This window comes from Phaenicophaeus curvirostris, chromosome 24 (genome assembly GCF_032191515.1).
Source record: "Phaenicophaeus curvirostris isolate KB17595 chromosome 24, BPBGC_Pcur_1.0, whole genome shotgun sequence".
Taxonomy (NCBI): Eukaryota; Metazoa; Chordata; class Aves; order Cuculiformes; family Cuculidae; genus Phaenicophaeus; species Phaenicophaeus curvirostris.
This window is the reverse complement of record NC_091415.1, coordinates 5,177,561-5,194,088: the sequence shown is the minus strand read 5'-3', so window position 1 is coordinate 5,194,088 and position 16,528 is coordinate 5,177,561. Positions and strand designations below refer to the sequence as shown.

Sequence of the window (16,528 nt, the reverse complement as noted above, 5' to 3'; positions counted from 1 at the left end):
GCAGATTTAGACTGGACATACGGAGGAATTTCTTCACGATGAGAGTGCAGAAGCCCTGGAACAGGTTGCCCAGGGAAGTTGTGGCTGCCCCATCCCTGGAGGGGTTCAAGGCCAGGTTGGATGGGGTTTGGAGCCCCTGATCCAGTGGGAGGTGTCCCTGACCATGGCAGGAGTGGTGGAACTGGATGATCTCTAATGTCCCTCCCAACCAGGTTCAGTGTGGGCTGAAAGCTGCTCCTTCCCCCCAGCTCCTGGAAATCCTGCTGTGCGTGACCAATGCACGGAAAGGAAAGAGCCATCGACCCTTGCCCCGGCGTCTGGGTGGCGGCTGTCCTGTCATCACCGATGGCTTTATTGGAAGTTGTACACGGCTGTCCCCTCCCAGCACCTCTGCTCCACGCAAGACTTTGCACCTGCACGAATCGCTGTGTGTGACAGCATCCGTCTGTCCGTCCACCCACAGTGCCATTTCCAGCATCCCTTTAGTCACGGTGCCCCGGGGCCCATCTGCCCCTTCCCCTGCCCCACACCCAGCCCCACTCCTCACCCCCCAGCGCAGCAGTGAAGTGATTCACACACCCCTGCCCGCCCTCACCCAGGGCGACAGGATTGGGCGCTGGGAGCGGGGAGATCCCAGGAGGCACTGACACACGGTGAGCCAACACCTCCTGGGGCCTCCTGGGATGGGCGAGCGGGCTGGCACGTGTCTCCCAGAGACGTGGGCTTGGAGCTCGATGTTTCTGCCTCTGTGAGTGGGAGCAAAAGGACAGACTCCCCATCCTTGCGTCTGGCTGCTCCGGGTGGAGTGCGCTCCGTGGAATCAGGGATTGTTTTTATAGTACACGCAGTGAGCAAGCATTAGTCAACAGGTCTCTGTAGTCACCTCCTTCTCACCCGTGGCTATAAAGGGCTGGATCGTGCTCCCGGTGGATTTCAAGCAAAGCCACAGCTTGAGGAGCAGCAAATCCCTTGCCAGCAGCGCTGTGCCGCACGTGTCACCCGTTGGGAAGAAGTTATGTCAGTTAACAGCTTCCCAGCTACACCAAGCCGAGTGCTGGAGACCCTGGACACTGCACAGGGAGCAGAAATTCTGCCACACGCTCCGCTCACTTACTCCCACTCATGCTGTGAATCTGGTCCAAGAAGTCCCTGTCGTCCCTGTGCTCGCTGCCATCCCAACGGGAAGCGTCCCCTGCCCTCACTGAGGTCCCTGAGGGGAAGAACCACCTGCAAAAATAAGCCCCTGTGAACATTTTGGATGGACCTTACACCCTGCAAGGAGCTTTGCAGAAGGCTGGAGCCGTTGTTCCCGGTTCCCAGCGGGGTGTCCGTGCCCCCTCGGCGGGTGCCAGCCAGCTGCACGGTCCCTCTTTGCTCTTGGGTCGTAGTCAATGAGGTGAATCGACAAGCGAAGAGCGTGAGGTTTGAAGCCAGGTACTCGCTGCCGCCCTCGCCGGGCTCTGAACAATGAAGTCCTGTGCTGCCAGCAAAAAAAAAATAAAAAAACCCACAAAGCTTTCAAGCTGCTCATGGAAAGTCAGTGAAGCAATTACGTTAATGACTATGAATGGGGCTAAAAACAATCTTGGATGAAAATGAGTGAGGGGCCGAATGAAGCGACCGATTCATAGCCCGCGCTCCCGCATCCAGGAATATTTCCAGTAAGCAAAGGCCTTGTTTTATGGAACCGTCTCATCCCCCATTTGTGCTTGGTGGGACTCTATTTCCACTCTGCTGGGTCCCTGTCTCATCAAAATGCCTTCATAAATGGAGCAAACAAGGGCTGTATATGGCAGGGAAACAGTCAATTAACACGATCTGAGTTCTTTTAGGGGCAGAGTTAATCAAGCATTCAGCGTTTTGTCATTCTTGTCTTTCTTTCCTGGGAAAATCCTATTAGTATAAAATCACTTAATTGGGCACTTCAAAGAGCTGATGGGAAAACAGCCTTTGCTGGGATATAAACGCCATTCAGCTGAACACTGGGCTCATTTAGACTTTTGCTGGAGCGTGAGTGTTCCATTAAGAGCCTTCACGTTTCCCACTTAAAAGAAAAAAGCTTGTTAGTAGAGATAATAAAAAAAGGCAAAAAGAAAATCTCCGCGATTCCAATCTTGTGGAGGAGGGAGGGGTTTTACTGCCCCAGCGTGCAGGGCTCTGTCTCGGGGCTCCATCCCCAGCCGAGCCTCTTATACCTCCGGTGAGTGCCCATCGCCTTCGGCTGAGCGGTTTCACACCCGCCTGCACTGTTCCTGCCACCAAAGGCTGCTCCAGGAGGGAAAGAGTCCCCGTCGTGCTCCTTGGCAGCTTGGCCACAAGCCCTTTCAGGTGTAGGATGGTGCCTTTTGCAGGATGAACCCCAAGCCCCGTGTGCTCGGCTCTCTCTCCATGCCTGGATGGGGGTCCTGTGGTTGATCCCCCGCTCTCGGCTTGTTCCTCTAGGCAGAAATCCCAATTTTTCCAGAGTTTGAATTTATCACAGAACCACTAGGTTGGAAAAGACCCACTGGATCATCGAGTCCAACCATTCCCATCAATCACTAAACTGTGTCCCTCAGCACCTTGTCCACCCGTCCCTTAAACCCCTCCAGGGAAGGTGACTCAACCCCCTCCCTGGGCAGCCTCTGCCACTGCCCAATCACCCTTTCTGTGAAATATTTTTTCCTAATGTCCAGCCTGAACCTCCCCTGGTGGAGCTTGAGGCCATTCCCTCCCGTCCTGTCCCCTGTCACCTGGGAGAAGAGCCCAGCTCCCTCCTCTCCACAACCTCCTTTCAGGGAGTTGGAGAGAGCAATGAGGTCTCCCCTCAGCCTCCTCTTCTCCAGGCTAAACACCCCCAGCTCTCTCAGCCGTTCCTCATCAGGCCTGTTCTCCAGCCCCTCCCCAGCTTTGTTGCTCTTCTCTGGACTCGCTCCAGAGCCTCAACATCCTTCTAGTGGTGAGGGGCCCAGAACTGAACACAGGATTCGAGGTTTGGTCTCACCAGTGCCGAGTCCAGAGGGAGAAGAACCTCCCTGGCCCTGCTGGCCACGCCGTGTCTGATCCAAGCCAAGATGCCATTGGCCTTCTTGGCCCCCTGGGCCCCTGCTGGCTCATGTCCAGTCGCTGTCAACCAACACCCCCAGGTCCTTCTCCTCCAGGCAGTTTCCAGCCAGACTTCTTCTGGTCTGTAGCACTGCACTGTTTCCTTACGTGGCTCCACAATTCTGCCATTCCCCATCCTCCACCTTCTCACCCAAGGCTGAGACATCTGCACTCTGGATTCTTCTCCCAACTCAAACCATCCCCATGTTCCATGCTGAAGTTCCCACCCACATCCCCTTGGCTCTTGCGGGTCCCTGGAGAGATGAGACTCGGTGTCAGCAGCGATGTGCCTGGGCAAGTTCCCCTGACGAAATCCCGGCCGCGCTGGTGCTGGGGATGGGCTGAGTCACACACCCAGTAATCTATTTGCCGTGAATAATGTATTTGCACTTGTGTCTGTAGTGGCTTCCTCTCTCCTCAGCATCTGTGGGACCCACCTGGGGAGATACTCCGGGAAGGAAACGCTCCCGAGGGCTCCCTGGATGAGACAGGGATCACCACTTGCTATTTAAGTGCCCCTGGGCCCGGGAAGGTGTTCCTTGGAAGGCTATGGAATGTGCATTTGTTTAATATATTCCTTTCGCTTATGGGTTTAGGATGGGTTTTTCAAACAATCCGTGAGGACGGATTCTCCCACGGTCACACTCCTCCTGGGTGGGAGAGGTGAGCTCCGACGGGATGGCTATGACCGGTGAGGAGGAAACCCCCATCTACCCTCGGCCCCGGTCCTGCTCCCCAGCCTCCGACCTCCTCTGTGTCGCTGGGACTGAGCATCGTGAGTCACCTTTAGGGTTATTTTATTTATTCCAGTTCCTGTACCGCCTTTGTGCATTAATCACCCTTTTTTATTTCCCCAGCGCTGCCACGGCAGACCTGACCATGGACTCTCTGACCCAGCCCCTGACGCCGCTCCTCTCCCCACTTCCCATTTCCCGTAACCCACTTCGCTGAGGTCTCCTCCGATGCTCCCAGTGTGGGGAGCACGAACAAGAGAGGCAAGAGCCGAGGCTGCAACAACCTGCCCTCTCCCTCCCGGGGTGCACCGAGGACCACAAAATCCCAGAGGATTAGTTTTCCAAGAGAAAAATTTACATCTGATTTATTTTCTGGCTGGTTTTGCCCTGGAATGTATCTCCCGTGCGTTCGGGGATATTCACATCAGCTGGGCAGCTCTGTTATCTCCCATCACTTCGCTTTTTCAATCCGTCACTGTTGCATCACGGCTGGTTGGATTCGCTGTGGTTGCACAAGTGAGGCCACTCCTTCCTCTCCACATTTGGTGCTAATTTAAGAAGCCGATGGTTTTGACATTTGTGTTCCCTTGAGGGCTGTTTAAGCAGCGAGTTTTATTGGTAAATGCTGCTTCATCCATGGTTTTCCCTGCGGTGCTGATCCCTTTGGGTTTCCCTGTGGTGCTGATCCCTTTGGTTTTCCCACTCAGTGCTGATCCCTTTGGTTTTCCCTGTGGTGCCGATCCCTTTGGGTTCCCCTGTGGTGCTGATCCCTTTGGGTTCCCCTGCGGTCCTGATCCCTTTGGTGTTCCCACTCAGTGCCGATCCCTTTGGTTTTCCCTGCGGTGCCAATCCCTTTGGGTTTCCCTGCGGTGCCGATCCCTTTGGGTTCCCCTGTGGTGCTGATCCCTTTGGGTTTTCCTGCAGTACCATCTTCCTTGCATCCAGAGGGAGCAAACCAGCAAATCAGAGCTGGAGCAGACCTGGCATTCAGCAAGGAAAGGATCCGCTAGCACCCAGCGACGCACCCAGCAGCACCGCTCTGAAAGCTGCTCTGTGCAACCAGGAGCTGAAATCATTCCCATGTGGAAATATCAGTGACAGCTTCCCCGAGAGGAAAGGCTGTTCCCTCTCCCCACCTCCTCTCCCTGTGTTACAGACAGGCTGAATTCGGGAGCGTTGGGGTCCAGCCCCCAGCTTTGCCAGGATGCGTTTACAGAGTGTAAGAATAATTTAAGGTGCTTCTGCATTCCTCGTCCTTCTTTCACCTCCCCACCCCGTTTTAGGAAAAAAATCTTCACAGAAAGGGTTCTTGGGCCCTGGCAGAGGCTGCCCAGGAGGTGCTGGAGTCCCCATCCCTGGAGGGGTTTAAAAGATGAGTGGATGAGGTGCTCGAGGATCTGGTTTAGTAGTGGCCAGGGATGGTTAGGCTTGATCTCAAAGGTCTTTTCCAACTTAGCAATTCTATGATCCCACCGTGCCCACCCGTAGACAACCGAGGGGATGAGCAGCCACCAACACATGCCCCTTGGCCCAGCCCGGGGCGTGGAGGGGAGACGGGTGATGGCAAACGTGGCTGCGCACACGGCAACCTCCAGCCAGACATGCCCAGGCATATTCTGCAGTGGAAAACTGCTGGTCCAGCTGGGAAATGCACAAGTTTTTTGCACACCGAGGGTCCTGCTCATCACCCCAGCTTTTGAGGGGACCTGCCATTCCCAAGGGATGGCGTTAACTTGGTCTTTATCACTTGGAAGTGTGCTGTTATCTCCTTGTGCATCGTGAGATGATAGAATGGTTTGGGTTGGAAGGGACCTTAAAGATCATCCAGTTCCACCCCTGCCATGGGCAGGGACACCTCCCACTGGATCAGGGGCTCCAAGCCCCATCCAACCTGGCCTTGAACACCTCCAGGGATGGGGCAGCCACAGCTCCCCTGGGCAACCTGGGCCAGGACCTCCCCACCCTCATCATGAAGAATTTCTTCCTATCGTCTAGTCTAAATCTTCCCCCTTCCAGTTTAAAGCTGTTTAAAGCCAAGACATCCCGTTTGCACCCGTGCTGTCCAAGCTGTGGTGTCCAGGGAGCCTGGGCAGCTTCCACCCGCCGTGCTCCAGGATAAGGTGACTCTGGGCATCAGCTCTTGCTCCACTGGGCAGGGAAGGACCCACCAAGTGGGCAGAGGGGCAGGAGCCCTCCAGCTGCTCACGTCTACCCCGGCAGAAGGTGCCCTGACTTCAGACCTTTCCTGCCCATGGACTCGGATGCCTTTTCCAGGTGATTATCCCTCTAAATCCTCTCCGTAGGTTCCTGCGGTACATGCATGGACTTGTTTCTCCTTCCTCAGCCCTGCCTGGGTGGCTGCAAGACTCAGACCAGCAGATCTTCCCCAAAATGCTTTTGCCAGGGGTTCGGTATCAGATCGGAGCCAGGCTGGGGATAAAATCCCACCAGAGAGGCCAGGGGCATTGTCGCAGCCCAGGACAGGGTCAGGGAGCACCTGAGGATCAGGAGAACATCATCCTAGGTGGCTCCAAGGCGGGCACGGCGAGGGAGAGAGCATCACCCCTTCCTTAATCCATTGCCACCCCGGAATTCTTCGCCCTGGAGATCCAGTGGGCAGGAAAGCTGGGGTGGGATGTGGAGCACCCCCTTCCTGGTCCCAGTGGGGAGGGGTCTGCCCTGTACCCCCCAAGTGATGAGTCCTCCATCTGCCTTCCATCCGCACCCTGGAGCCCAGTTGGGGGGGGTCCCTATAGCCCCCTAGGAAGGGCATCGCTGTGTTCCCCGCTGGAGGGGGTCTCAGCATCCCCTGGGGGGGCAGCAGGACGTCCTTGCCCTCCTAGGAAGCAGATCCCAGTATCCCCCCATTTAGGGGTGTGGGGGGGTCCCTATAACCCCAGTTAGAGAGTCCCTGTATCTGCTTATTGGGGGTCTGTATCCCCGCAGCATCCCCCTGGGAAGGGGGTCCTGTATCTCTGAGGGGGGTCTCTGCATCGCTAGAAAAAGGGTCTTGTATCCCTGATGGGGGGCGGGGTCCCTGCGTCAAAGGGGTCCCGTATCCCCGAGGGGGGGATCCCTTTATCCCTAGAGAAGGGGTCACATATCCACAATGGGGGGGGGGTCCCTGCACCCCTGGGAAGGGCGTCCTGTATCCCTGATGGGGAGTCCCTTTATCTCTAGAAAAAGGGTCCCATATCCCCTATGGGGGGGTCCTTGCATCCCTAAGAAGGGGGTCCGGTATCCCTGATGGGGGGGGCCCACATCTCTAGAAAAAGGTTCCCATATCCCCGATAGGGGGGTCCCTTTATCCCTAGAGAAGGGGTCCTGTATCCCTGGTGGGGGGGGGGTCCCTTTATCCCTAGAAAAGGGGTCCCGTATCCCCAATGGGGGAGGTCCCTTTATGCCTAGAAAAGGAGTCTTGTGTCCCCGAGGGGGGAGTCCCTGCACTCCTAGAAAAGGGGGTCCCATGTTCCCGATGGGGGAGTCCCTGCACCCCTAAGAAGGAGGTCCTGTATCCCCGAGGGGGGTGTCCCCGCATCCCTAGAAAAGGGGGTCCCGTGTCCCCGAGGTGGGGTCCCTGCCCCGGAGGTCCCGTTAGTCCCTGGGGCGGGGCGGGGGGAATCCCGGGCGACGCCGTTTGTGAGGCCCCGCCCCCCCCCCGTTGCCCCGGTATAAAAACCGCGTCGAGCAGCGCCCGCTCAGGTTTGCGGCGGGTGCGGAGCGAGAAAAACGGTGCGTGGGGTTTAGGGGGAGGGAGGCGGGATGAGGAGAGATGCGGGGCTGGGGGAAGAGGGATGTGGACCTCTGGGTTGGGGGAGAAGGGAGATGCGGGGCTTTGATGGGGGTGGAGAAGGAAGATGCGGGGCTGGGGCTAGGGTGGGGATGGAGAAGGGAGATGCGGGGCTCTAGGTTGGGGGAGAAGGGAGACGCGGGGCTGGGAGAGAGATGGGGGGCTGGGAAGCGAGGAGGGATGCAGGGCTGGGGGGAGGATGCGGTGTCGGTGCTCAGATCGGAGCTTGGAGGGAGGGGAAGAGAGATGTGCGGCTGGGAGAGAGATGCGGGGCTTTGGTGGGGGGGGTGATGAGAGGGACGCAGGGTTGGGGTTGGGGGGATGCAGTGTCGGTGCCGAGATCGGGGCTTGGAGGGGGTGGGAGAGAGATGGGGGGGCTGGGAGGGCGGGGAGAGGGATGCAGGGCTGGGGTGGGGGGGATGCCGTGTCGGTGCCCAAGTCGGAGTTTGGAGGGGGGTTCGGGTGAACGCGGTGCCCGGTTCTCGGGGCTGCAGTTCGGGGTGCCGGTGTAGAGGCTGGGGGTGCGGCTGGAGCCGGGGGAGCCCCGGTCTCCTCCCCCCGCGGGCTGCGCTCGCCCCCCGGTGGCGCTGGGGCGCGGAGCAGCGCGGGGGCCCGTGGGTGCGATGAGCCGCCCGTTCTCTGCTCTCCCGGCCCCTCCTGCTCCCCGGGCCTTCTCCCAACTGGTGTAACTGGTCCGGGGTGTCGCAGGTGCCTGGCAGGCTGGGGAGGGAGGTGTGGACGCGTCCCTGGGAGCTTTTTTTTGTCTCCCAGCTCGGCTGGGTGAGGCTTTAACGCACCTGCAGCGCCTCTTGGCCGCTTCTCGGGGTTCTCCTGCTGGGTTGCTTGCAAGGAAACTTGCAGCTCTTCCTTTGGAGAGGGGGCTGTGAGCAACGCCAGCTCCGCGGGAGGGGTGACCCAGCCCTGTTTGAGGCTCTGACAGTTTGCAATCAATTTTAATGCCCCCACATCGCCTCTTTGCCCACCTCTCGGGCTTCTCCAGGTGGGTCGTGGGAAGCTTTTGCTTGGGAGAAGGGGCTGAGAGCGATGCCAGCCCTTGTCCTCCTCGATTTGAGGCTCTGATAATCTATAGTCAATTTTAATGCACCCGCAGCCCCTCTCGGGCTTCTCCGGCTGGGTTGTAGGAAACCTCGCAGCTCTTGTTTTGGACCCTCGAGGCGTTGGGAGGGGACAGTGCCCCAGCCCTTGTCTGTCCTTCCCTCTTGGGTGGCTCCAGCACTCATGAGTCAGGGTGAAGCTGTTCTCTTGAGGTGTGGGGCTGTGCTGGTGGCCTGAGGATGAGGGGAGAGTTGGGGGGCCGCAAGGGGGTGACGGGAGAGATAGCGGGGGGGGGAGAGGGGCGCCTGAGGGCGCGAGGGAGGCGAGATGGGCGCCTGAGGGCGAGGGGAGGTGACACGAGGGGTGCCTGAGGGCGAGGGGAGAGACAATGCGGGGGGTGCCTGAGGGCGAGGGGGGAGATGGCGGGGGTGGGGTGTGGGTGCCTGAGGATGAGGGGAGAGATGGTGGTGGTGGGGGGGGTGGTGGGGGTGCCTGAGGATGAGGGGAGAGATGACATGGGGGGTGCCTGAGGATGAGGGGAGATGACACGGGGGTGCCTGAGGGCGAGGGGAGAGATGGCAATGGGGGGGGGAGGGTGCCTGAGGGTGAGGGGTAGATGGCGGGGGGTGCCTGAGGATGAGGGGAGAGATGACACGGGGGGTGCCTGAGGGTGAGGGGAGATGACACGGGGGGTGCCTGAGGGTGAGGGGAGATGACACAGGGGGTGCCTGAGGATGAGGGGAGAGATGGTGGTGGTGGGGGGGGTGCCTGAGGATGAGGGGAGAGATGACATGGGGGGTGCCTGAGGATGAGGGGAGAGATGACATGGGGGGTGCCTGAGGATGAGGGGAGAGATGGCGATGGGGGTGGGGGGTGCCTGAGGATGAGGGGAGATGACATGGGGGGTGCCTGAGGATGAGGGGAGAGATGACATGGGGGGTGCCTGAGGATGAGGGGAGATGACATGGGGGGTGCCTGAGGATGAGGGGAGATGGGGGGGGGGGGGTGTGCCTGATGATGAGGGGGGAGATGACACGGGGGCGCCTGAGGGCGAGGGGGGAGATGGCGGGGAGGAGGGGGGGAGCGCCTGAGGGCAAGGGGAGATGACACACAGAGGGTGCCTGAGGGCGAGGGGGGAGATGGTGTGGGGGGGGGGCGCCTGAGGGCGAGGAGAGAGGTGGCGGGTGTGGGGGGGTGCCTGAGGGCAAGGGGAGACGACACAGGGGGTGCCTGAGGGCGAGGGGGGAGATGGTGGGGGGGGGCGCCTGAAGGCGAGGGGAGATGACACACAGGGGGTGCCTGAGGGCGAGGGGAGAGGTGGCGGGTGTGGGGGGGCACCTGAGGGCAAGGGGAGACGACACAGGGGGTGTCTGAGGGGAGGGGAGAGATGGTGGGGGGCGTGGTGCCTGGGGGCGAGGGGAGATGACACGGGGGGTGTCTGAGGGGAGGGGAGAGATGGCGGGGGGCGCCTGAGGCTGAGCAGATGGACGTCTGGCACAGGCAGGGCAGGCCGGAGGGTGTCCGGTCAGGGTGGTGAGGCACGTTCCCTGCCTGGTACCTGCCGGGGCTTGCCTGGACATGCTGGGACTTGCACCACGATGAGGTCACCCTGTTTGTGTGTCGGCCTGCCAGGCGATAGGAAGCTGGGTTTCTATTTTTACTCAGGGATGCTCAGCCCGGCTGGGGAGCAGGACCCGGCTGGAGCAGGGGGGGCACTGGAGATGGAGCGTGGACCCCCAGGTGGGTGGGTGCCCTGCCTGGCGATCTGAAGATGCTGAGTTTGATCAGAAACCTTCGCTGTGGGAGGCTGAACACCCCATCCTTGAGGAACCCAGGGGGGGCTGTTCTGGCCCTGCCTTTGGGGGTCGGGGTCCCAGATGGGGTGGGTGAGGAGAAGCTGTCTTGCACCCAAGGGTTTTACCTTTGTGAAGCTAGTTTTTATTTAAAGCAGATTTACTGAGCACGGCTGTCGAAGCAAGGACAAGCCTTTGCTCTGAGAGCTGCCAAATCCCAGAGCGTTGTTTGCTTTGCTGTGATAATGAGGTTCCTCATAACCATGGGTGGTGCGAGGGATCCGTGAGCTCTGTGAGGTTCCTCATAATGCTGGGTGGTGCAAGGGATCCATGAGCCCCACATGAGGCTCCTCATAACCATGGGTGATGTGAGTGATCTGTAAGCCCCACAATGAGGTTCCTCGTAACCATGGGTGGTGTGAGGGATCCGTGAGCTCTGTGAGGTTCCCCATAACCATGGGTGATGCGAGGGATCTGTGACCTCCATGTGAGATTCCTCGTAACCATGGGTGGTGCAAGAGATCTGTGAGCCCCACATGAGGTTCCTCATAACCATGGGTGGTGCGAGAGATCTGTGAGCCCCACATGAGGTTCCTCATAACCACAGGTTGTGTGGGGGATTTGTGAGCTCTACATGAGGTTCTTCAGCCACTGGTGGTGTGAGGGATCCATGAGACCCACATGTGTTTAAGGGGGAGGACTGTTCAAAAGGAAAGGTTTTGTCCCTCTACTGTGAACGCCAAGGCTTTTGGCACCGATTTACAAACAAACAGGGTCTTGTTTCTGGTTACCCAACAACTTCTTGCATATAAGGAGGGTGGTTAACAAAGTGGTCAAGCTTGTGGCATGTTCTTGCAGTTGCTTAAAAGGCTTCCTGGCCACTGGACCTGGCTTCTTGAGATGAAGAAACCAGCCAGAAAAACATCCTGTTGCTTCACTTGCCCGTGTGCCAACTTGCCTTGTGCCTGAATGGAAGTAGGAAGGCAGTGGAGTTGTTGATGGGAGCTGGTGGCAACATCCAAGTGGTGGATGCTCTGCCTCAGCAGGATTTTAACAGCTGGGGGTGGAATGGGGAACGTCAACACTTGTACTTTCCCCATCCTTCTGTGTTGCACCAGGCTGTGTTTGACATCCAGTCATGTTCAAGTCTAAGACACCATGAAAATCCCAAATGTCTGAGTCCAAGGCGAGCGCTGGCTCATCCTGGCCCCTCTGGGTTGCCTTGTTGTAAAGCCCAGCTCAGCTTGTCCCACCTTGGCTACTGTGCGCTTTGCTCTGATAGGAAATGTGCTGACCCTTGGTCTTGCTCAACAACCCAGTAACTTGCTCTGCTTTCCTCGCAGTTGCTAGGATGCCCCTGTCTCAGAGCAGGACTGAGCAGACACCACGCAGGAGCAAGGTGTGCAGGAACCTCTTTGGCCCTGTGGACCACCAGCAGCTCCAGAATGACTTTGAGGACCTGTTGAGGCAACAGCTGGAAGAAGCTCAGCAACGCTGGAATTTTGACTTTGAGACGGAGACTCCCTTGGAAGGACATTTCAAGTGGGAGAGGGTCTTCCTGGCTGAGCAGCCACCCCAGGAGGTCCGCAGCCTGGTCAAGGCCACCGACAGCAAGAGCAGGAGCTCCTTGGTCCACAAGGTCTCTCCCAAGGACTATCCTGGCAGGATTTGCCCCGAAGAATCTCAGCAGAGCTCAGAGGTTTACAGGGCTGGTTCCCTGCAGAGCTTGAAACGTCGGCAGACCACCATAAAAGGTGAGTGCTGGAGACTTGGTGTTCCTTCATGTGTGTTTGATGGCATTGCTGATGTCACAGCTCTCCTGGTAGGGACAGGTGGAGGGGAACTGGGTGCAAGAGTCCTGCCTGGCTCCTGAGCATGGGGAGGGGACCACCCTCCATGCACCTCTCCGCTGAAGGAGCGGAGCCCAGCTTCAAGGTGGAAAAGACCACAAACTGGGTGCCTTTTGGTTGCTGGGGGCTGGGCAGGGGCCTCACATTGGGCTTGTGGGTCTTACAGCTGAAGATGCCCAAAATAGATGGCCAATGGCCTGGGCCTGTCATCTAAGATCAAGAGGCGGGAGTGCAAGTGAAACAAAACAAAAGAGGTGGTGGAGACCTACAGGCTCTTCTCTCCAGGGATACATGGCTTTGGGTGGGTGGCTTTAAGATGAAGTCCACCTGGGCTGGGTTTTAGGGACCTTCCCTGGGGACACCACCTTCCTGCCCCGCTCCTCCTGATGGGCTGGAGGCACTTTCCAACCCTCCTTTTCTGCCTTCCAGACTTCTACAGCTCCAAGCGGAGGATTGTCCCTGACAAACACAAGCCGTGACCTGGTGGTGCTTGGCTCCTCTGCCAACAGAGACGGCTGCTGATGCTGACCTGCCATGGCTCTTTTCCCCCTCCCTGTACTGTGTAAGCTGTCTGTATGAAGCAACGTAGAGTCTCTAGTTCCCTATTTATGAGTAGCTCTGGGGTCCTGAGGGACCACAACTGTGTGCAATGTTTAGGAGTAGCCTGTGTTGAGGCTTGTAGCCCCACAGAGGGGTTGCAGGAGGACTGAAGGGGGCCTGGTGGGACTAAGACATTGCCCTGCCTGCAGAGAAGAGTGCCTTCTGCCTTCTCTTGGTGAGGCCAGGCACCATCCTTGCACCATCCTGCTGTCCATCTGATGGCTGCCCATGAAGACACTTGTCCCAGCTGCCTGGTGGCACCAGATATCCTTGGGAGGCTTTAGGGTTCCCTGGTGACCCAAATCCCCACTTTCTCACCTTGTTGTTGGCTTGAGCGATGCTCTTTGTCCCTGTGTTCCTGCCTTCTTCAGCACTGATGCCAGGCTGGGCAGCTGCCTGCTCTGGCTGTGTTGGATTGTCCTAGGAGAAGTCCTGCTCACCAGCAAGGATGATGCTGAAAGATGAAATGGTAGCTTTTTTTTCCTGGGGGGCTGGTGTGGAGGAGAGGAACCTCTCACCCAGCTCTGCATGGCAATGAGCTCCGGTCACCTCTGGGACCAAGGGATGTCCTGGAGCAAAAGCCACTTTGTTCCAGTGGTGAAGGACAAGTCCTGCTCTTGAAGAACTCAACACTGTCAGATCTCAGCACTTTCATGGGGTTCATCTCCTGCTCTGCTGGATTTGGACTCAAGAAACTGGTGCAAGATGGTCCCAGACAGAAAAGGGATGGGGTCGACCTCCCGCCTTGCACCGCGATGCACTTTGCTGTCAGTGAAGCTGGCAAGCTCCCAGCATTTAATGTTTATTTATAAAAAAAAGACAATTCTATTAAGTCTATGTTGGGGGGAGTGAAGGGGAAATACCTGTTTGCCTATAAATATTAACTCTAAATAAACACTTGTGTAAAGGAATTGGTGTCTCTGGGTTAATGGATAAAGCCGTGCTGGGAGCCAGGGGCTGGTTGTGGGGAGGAGGATGCTCTGCTCTGGGTTCCTGCCTGGTTCTTGAGGGCTTGGGGTTCACTTCTGAACCATCAGACCAGGAGCTGCCCAAGGGCTGAGAGAGGAGACATCTCTCCATGAGTCTCATGCTTAACTCCACTCCCTGGCCAGCATCTGCTAGGGTCCTTGGTGCAGGATTGCTGCTGCTACCATTCCCCTCTTCCCTGCTGTGACCCCAGTCCCCTTCTCTGATCCCCTAGTGCGCTCTTTGGGGGCAGGTGGCCATTAGCCATGGGCAAGCGGGTCGTGTCTCCCAAGTGATGGGACAAGAGGGAATGGCTCCAAGTTTAGATTGGACATCAGGAAAAGTCCTTCCACAGAAGGGCTTCTAGAGCACTGACAGAGGCTGCCCAGGGAGGTGGTGGAGTCCTCATCCCTGGAGGTGTTTAAAAGATGGGTAGATGAGGTCCTTGGGGACATGATTTAGTAGTGGACAGGTATGGTTGGAGTTGATGATCTCCAAGGCCTTTTCCAACCTTATGATTCTATGTCCCCACTCCTTTAAAGAGCTTCCAGGTGTCCAGGCCAAGGAGGGGGGCTTGTGCTGTGGGTCAGGGGCACGGAAGAGAACGTAGTGACACTGCTTATAAAGACACAGAGCAGCAAGTCCTGGGTGGTGGGACTGAGACTGCTGCTGGGATCCTCGGGGAGTCAGAGGTGCCTCTGACATCAGCTGCTTTCTCCAAGGTCTCAGCATGCCTGGCTTGGGGACTCTTGAGCTCAAGTTAAGCTTAAATGTAACAAAGGACCCAATTTGCAGGTGATCTAGGTGAAAAAAGTTTTGATAGTAGCAACCACCTCGTGTCATCACTCAACTGAGGATCCCTAAGGCCTGTCCTCTGACACCCTCGCGTGCTGATGCCCCTTGAAGTGCTTGCAGAGCACAAGCACGTAGCCTCGTAGCTGCTGCTGAGTCAAGCCCTACAAATTTAGCCCTTTTAATCTTTCCTCTTACGTCAGTTCTTCCAGACCCCTTGGCTGCTCCCCTCTGCTGTCATCTCCCGTGTGTCAGGAGTGGTGGCAACGGAGGAAGTGAGAAAGAAATCACTAGATACCCATTCATCCCTGTCTGTGGAGCTCTGACGGAACCAGGGGCTGGTTCCATTGTGCAAGAGGGAGCTTTGCATGCCCAGGAGACCCCAGCTCTGCACGGCCTCTTCCAGGCACGGGTCGATGGTGTCCCACCAGCTTTGGGGACTGCCAGAAGCTGCAGAATGGATGGAAACCTTGCGTGTTCAGCCTAGGTTGTGTTTTGCTGTTCTTCCATCCCAACGTGGCACGGAGTGAGGATGCCAGGGTTCAGACTCCCAGGACAGCCAGGCAGGGCTGGGAGGAGGAGGTGGGTCTGCTGCTTCGCCTCCTTTCCCCACTATACTCAAACCCCTTTGGCCAAGAGTGTCTTCTCAGGGCTGGAAAGGGCTGGATGCTACCCTCCCAGAGCTAGTGCCAACCCCAGCACAGGCTGCCAACAGGGCTCTGCAGCTCGAGTCTTGCTGGGCACAAGGCATGAATCAAGGAGCTCTCCCAGAGACGTTCAGGGTTTTCCCTCTGAAAGAATCCTGAGGGAACGCAAAGCCAAAATTCAGCGTTCCCATGAAGTTCAACAAGGCCAAGTGCAAAGTCCTGCACCTGGATTGGGGCACTCCCAAGCACAAATCCAGACTGGGCAGGAGAATGGATTGGGAACAGCCCTGAGGAGAAGGATTTGGGGTGCTGGAGGGTGAGAAGCTCCACATGAGCCAACAACTACAGCCCAGAAACCAACAGTGTCCTGGGGATTCTACCCTTCTGCTCTGCTCTGGTGAGACCAAACCTGGAGTCCTGTGTTGAGTTCTGGAGCCCTCAGCACAGGAGGGACATGAAGCTGTTGGAGTGGGACCAGAGGAGGCCACGGGAGATGATCTGAGGGCTGGAGCACCTCCCATAAGAGGACAGGCTGAGAGAGTTGGGGTTGTTCAGCCTGGAGAAGAGAAGTCTCTGAGGAGACCTTAGAGCAGTTTCCAGAGCTGAAAGGAGCTCCAAGAAAGCTGGGGAGGGGCTTCTGATCAGGTAGGGCACGGGTATGACTAGGGGGAATGGGTTGAAGCTGAAAGAGAGGAGATTGAGATGAGATTTTAGGAAGAAATATTATGTGAGGGTGGGGAGGCCCTGGCCCAGGTTGTCCAGAGCAGTGGTGGCTGCCCCATCCCTGGAGGTGTTCAGGGCCAGGTTGGATGAGTCTTGGAGCCTCTGATCCAGTGGGAGGTGCCCCTGCCCATAGCAGGGTGTGGAACTGGATGGGCTTTGATGTTTCTTCCAACCCAAACCACTCCACGATTCTCTGTACAGCAGCAACCAGCCCCAGGGCTTGCGAGAAGTGGTGACAGAGGTAGCTTTTGCAAGCTGAGCACTCCAGCTTGGCTGTGAGGTTGCTTCAAGCTGGGGTAACAGGAACAAGCTTTGCTTGGAGAGCAGAGGAGAAACAGCCGAGCCCTGAATAGGTCTACAAACGCCCAAGTGGAGCAGTTGCACCTGAGCTGGCTGCTACTTCATTAGGTTAGACTGCAGAGGAGCAGGGCTGGGCTGGGTGGGTGTGATGGGGCTGGGCACCTGTACGGCCGGTTCCCCGTGGATGATTTCA

At 57.5% G+C, this 16,528-nt stretch overlaps 1 protein-coding gene across 1 annotated transcript; it reads left to right on the top strand.

Annotated features, from left to right (window-relative positions):
• The first annotated feature begins 7,488 nt into the window (after positions 1-7,488).
• On the top strand, positions 7,489-13,818 carry CDKN1A (cyclin dependent kinase inhibitor 1A). The gene is made up of 3 exons (XM_069875814.1): positions 7,489-7,550; positions 11,801-12,211; positions 12,737-13,818. Exons 2-3 carry the CDS (start codon positions 11,809-11,811, stop codon positions 12,784-12,786), a joined length of 453 nt encoding a protein of 150 aa, XP_069731915.1. The 5' UTR covers positions 7,489-7,550; positions 11,801-11,808; the 3' UTR covers positions 12,787-13,818.
• Positions 13,819-16,528: the final 2,710 nt, after the last annotated feature.

What these genes read in the sequence shown, in the direction of transcription:
- CDKN1A (XM_069875814.1), top strand. Translation starts at nt 11,809, where the DNA reads ATGCCCCTGTCTCAGAGCAGGACTGAGCAGACACCACGCAGGAGCAAG. An exon ending in TCGGCAGACCACCATAAAAG is followed by an intron (nt 12,212 to 12,736) that starts GTGAGTGCTGGA and finishes TCTGCCTTCCAG; the next exon opens with ACTTCTACAGCTCCAAGCGG.